Source organism: Gossypium arboreum, chromosome 10 (genome assembly GCF_025698485.1).
Source record: "Gossypium arboreum isolate Shixiya-1 chromosome 10, ASM2569848v2, whole genome shotgun sequence".
Lineage (NCBI taxonomy): Eukaryota > Viridiplantae > Streptophyta > Magnoliopsida > Malvales > Malvaceae > Gossypium > Gossypium arboreum.
This window is the reverse complement of record NC_069079.1, coordinates 125,136,384-125,139,611: the sequence shown is the minus strand read 5'-3', so window position 1 is coordinate 125,139,611 and position 3,228 is coordinate 125,136,384. Positions and strand designations below refer to the sequence as shown.

Genomic DNA, 3,228 nt, shown 5'->3' with positions numbered 1-3,228 from the left:
GACATTGCCTGCCCATCATTGGATATTCCTTAGTGTTCTTCTCTTTCCTTCATTATTGTGGCCAATTTTTAATAATTAAAATGTTAACCAATAATATATTGGTATATTCTTTTTTTAATAAGCTTATTTGATGAAAGTAATATATATATATATATATATATATCAAACAAATTTAAATTACATATTTCTAGTAACCTAAAAACAGAAAATAAAAATAAGATTGTTACAAGTTAAAAAAAGAATAAGAGATAATAATCTAAATATAAAATCTAATGATATGATAAAAAATTAACAAACTTAACTTAAACAAAGAAACCGACTTTTCTTTCCCTCATTTTACTTAATTTTTCCTCGTTTTTCTTCTTTTTAATCCAAATATGGTATAAGTGATAAGGAGTTCTTATCTACTTGTCATTTTCACACCTTTTTATTGAAAAAAATATATTATTTGTTATCTTTATGAATTATCAAATGTTATCTTTATGAATTATCAAATGTTCTTAAAAACTAATTAAGTCACTAAATAACATATTTTTTAATATTTTACTGAACTTTTATAAGATATTTGTCAATCATTGAATTTGCTCGTGGAAGTACCAAATATTATTATTAAATGAATAACTTATATTAAGATGATTCTAAAATTTAAAATTTTTAAGATCAATAAAATAATAACACCTTATTAATTTTTAGAGAAATAAAATTAATATGATTCAGTATTTATCTATATTCAATATATTCTCTAATCCAATTTAGTTAATATATTAAAGAAATTAGATTAAATAAATATTTTTAAACGTTTTAACTAAAATTAAATTGAATTAAAAAATTAGATTAAAATTTATATTAAATATGAATTTAATTACTAAATATAATTACTATTTCTTTCTAATAGGTGACATTCACATGTATACGCTGACATCAAATATAAATCCAAAATAATTAAGTGCTATAAAATGTCAAACACTTCATTATATCCTTAACATAATCATATCGTCTGCTAAAGCCTTTTTTCTTCACTCCATTTCTATATTGTGCAAATTTCCGCACCTTGCCATGGATGAGAGGATGATAGGTGCTGCACAAACAGGAGACATAAACATCTTGTATGAGTTAATTCTGAATGATCCATATGTTTTACAGCGTATCGATGATGTACCTTTTTTCCATACTCCTTTGCATGTAGCAGCCTCTGCAGGGCATATTGATTTTATGATGGAGATGATCAACTTAAAGCCATCGTTTGCAAGAAAGCTAAACCAAGCTGGGTTTAGCCCCATGCACTTGGCTCTGCAAAATCAAAAAACTCAAGCCGTGCTTCGACTCCTCAGGTTTGATGAAGGCCTTGTTCGTGTCAAAGGGAGGGAGGGCTTCACTCCTTTGCATCATGTGGTTCAAAATGGAAATGTTGATTTTTTGATCAAGTTCCTTGAGGTTTGCCCCGAGGCTATAGAAGATGTGACTGTTCGAGATGAGACGGTTTTCCATCTTGCCATAAAAAATGACATGTTTGAAGCTTTCCAAGTCTTGGTGGGGTGGCTTATAAGGAGCCGCCATAAAGCTGCCAAACGTTGGGAGAAAGAAATACTGAGTTGGGCAGACATTGATGGCAACACTGTTTTACATGTTGCTGCTATCAGAAACAGACCTCAGGTATGATAATTTTGCTAGTGAATTTATTTATGTATATATATACTCAAAGGTTACATGTATGAATATTCTAATTAACAGGTGGTAAAAGTACTGCTGGAACGCTTGTGTCGTGACCATATCAATGCCAAAAATGCGGAGGGATTGACTGCACTTGATATCCCATCACAATACCCATTGGATGAAGGGAAAGTGGACTATAAGGAGTTCATTAAAGACATGATAAGCAAAGCAGGAGGTTTGAGTGGTTCCTCTTCCTCGCTTCCGAAAACCTCCATCTCTTCATTCCCAATCGAATCTTTAAAAGGAAAGGTGCCAGTTCTTGAAAAACTTGCAACAATAGCAAGTCGTGGAAAGAAGGGAATCCCATATGAGATGCGCAACACATTTTTAGTAGTCACAGTGCTAATTATAACAGCCACATACACAGCCACTTTGAACCCTCCAAAGCAGCCTGATACCATTTCAAATTCCCTGAATTTCCAACTCAAGTATGACGCATCTTTAGGTTCAACCAGCACTGGACCCGTACAAAGTCCTCCACCCGCTGAAGAAGAAAATTTAAAAAATTTACTAGACGTGTCCACAATGTTTTGGTTATACAACACTTTAACCTTTTGGGCAGCAACTGTTTTAACAGCCTATCTCCTACCCAGCCGTTCAATCTGCTTGTTTATTCTCATAACACTTTCCTTGTTTGGGACCTGTTACATGCTTTTAGTTGCTGTTTCCATACGGACACTCGCACTTCAGTATATTTTCTATCTTTCGACTCTTGGATCCGTTTCCTATTCTAGTCTCAGCATCACTAATTACTGCTTGGCAACGGTAGTAGCTCTCGTGACACTTTACAGGACAACCTATTATATGGTATACAGGTTTGTACCGAAAAGAAGGCTCTTCCTCCTCCTACAAGTCGTTTCCTTTTGCATCTTTGCTGTTATTCTTGTTCCAGCTATCCTAAATTCTGAATTCATATTGGAGATTACCAAATACGGAATATAGATTGACAAAGGGAACTTGTTTAAATGAGTCAATACGACTATCATTGTAGGGTTGGATGCTGATATTAGTGTTTTGGATTTAGAAGTTAATAATGCTCCTGGGTTTATAGGCTGATGACCATGAGCAATAAGTGATTGTAGAGTCAGTTCAGATTGAAAAGAATAGACATTTTGGTGAGCTCTGATTTCTAGTTGTTGGTTGTGGGAAATATTTGCTGATAGGGGAATGGTGGCAAGTGTTTCAAATTTCCCTTTCTGACAGGCTTATGAACACTTCGTACGAAATTAATTAAGTGATGTTATAAGTTAAAAGTTTTATTGTTTATATTAATTTTAAGGGTTTCTTTTTATGAGATGTGATTGTGTGGTTAATTATTAATTTATAAATTTATATATTTACAATGTGTTAAGGATAAATATTTTAAAATATATATAATTGCTTATTATTTTAAGTGAAAGAAAATTACCTTCAATTTTATATTTATTAAAAATAGGTAAATTATAAAAAAAGTTACTTTTGTTTGCCTCATGTTACATTTTAGTCACTTATGTTTAAAATGTTATGTTTTAGTCA

The 3,228-nt window shown here is 31.9% G+C and overlaps 1 protein-coding gene and 1 long non-coding RNA gene across 2 annotated transcripts; one reads left to right on the top strand and one right to left on the bottom strand.

Annotated features, from left to right (window-relative positions):
- Nucleotides 1–857: 857 nt before the first annotated feature.
- On the bottom strand, nucleotides 858–1,305 carry LOC128282280 (uncharacterized). The gene is made up of 2 exons (XR_008272501.1): nucleotides 1,160–1,305; nucleotides 858–1,078 (listed from the first exon to the last, which is right to left on the bottom strand). It is a non-coding gene; the product is annotated as an uncharacterized LOC128282280 (long non-coding RNA).
- On the top strand, nucleotides 965–2,966 carry LOC108452224 (ankyrin repeat-containing protein BDA1-like). Its single transcript, XM_017749990.2, has 2 exons — nucleotides 965–1,653; nucleotides 1,732–2,966. Exons 1-2 carry the CDS (start codon nucleotides 1,057–1,059, stop codon nucleotides 2,653–2,655), a joined length of 1,521 nt encoding a protein of 506 aa, XP_017605479.1. The 5' UTR covers nucleotides 965–1,056; the 3' UTR covers nucleotides 2,656–2,966.
- Nucleotides 2,967–3,228: the final 262 nt, after the last annotated feature.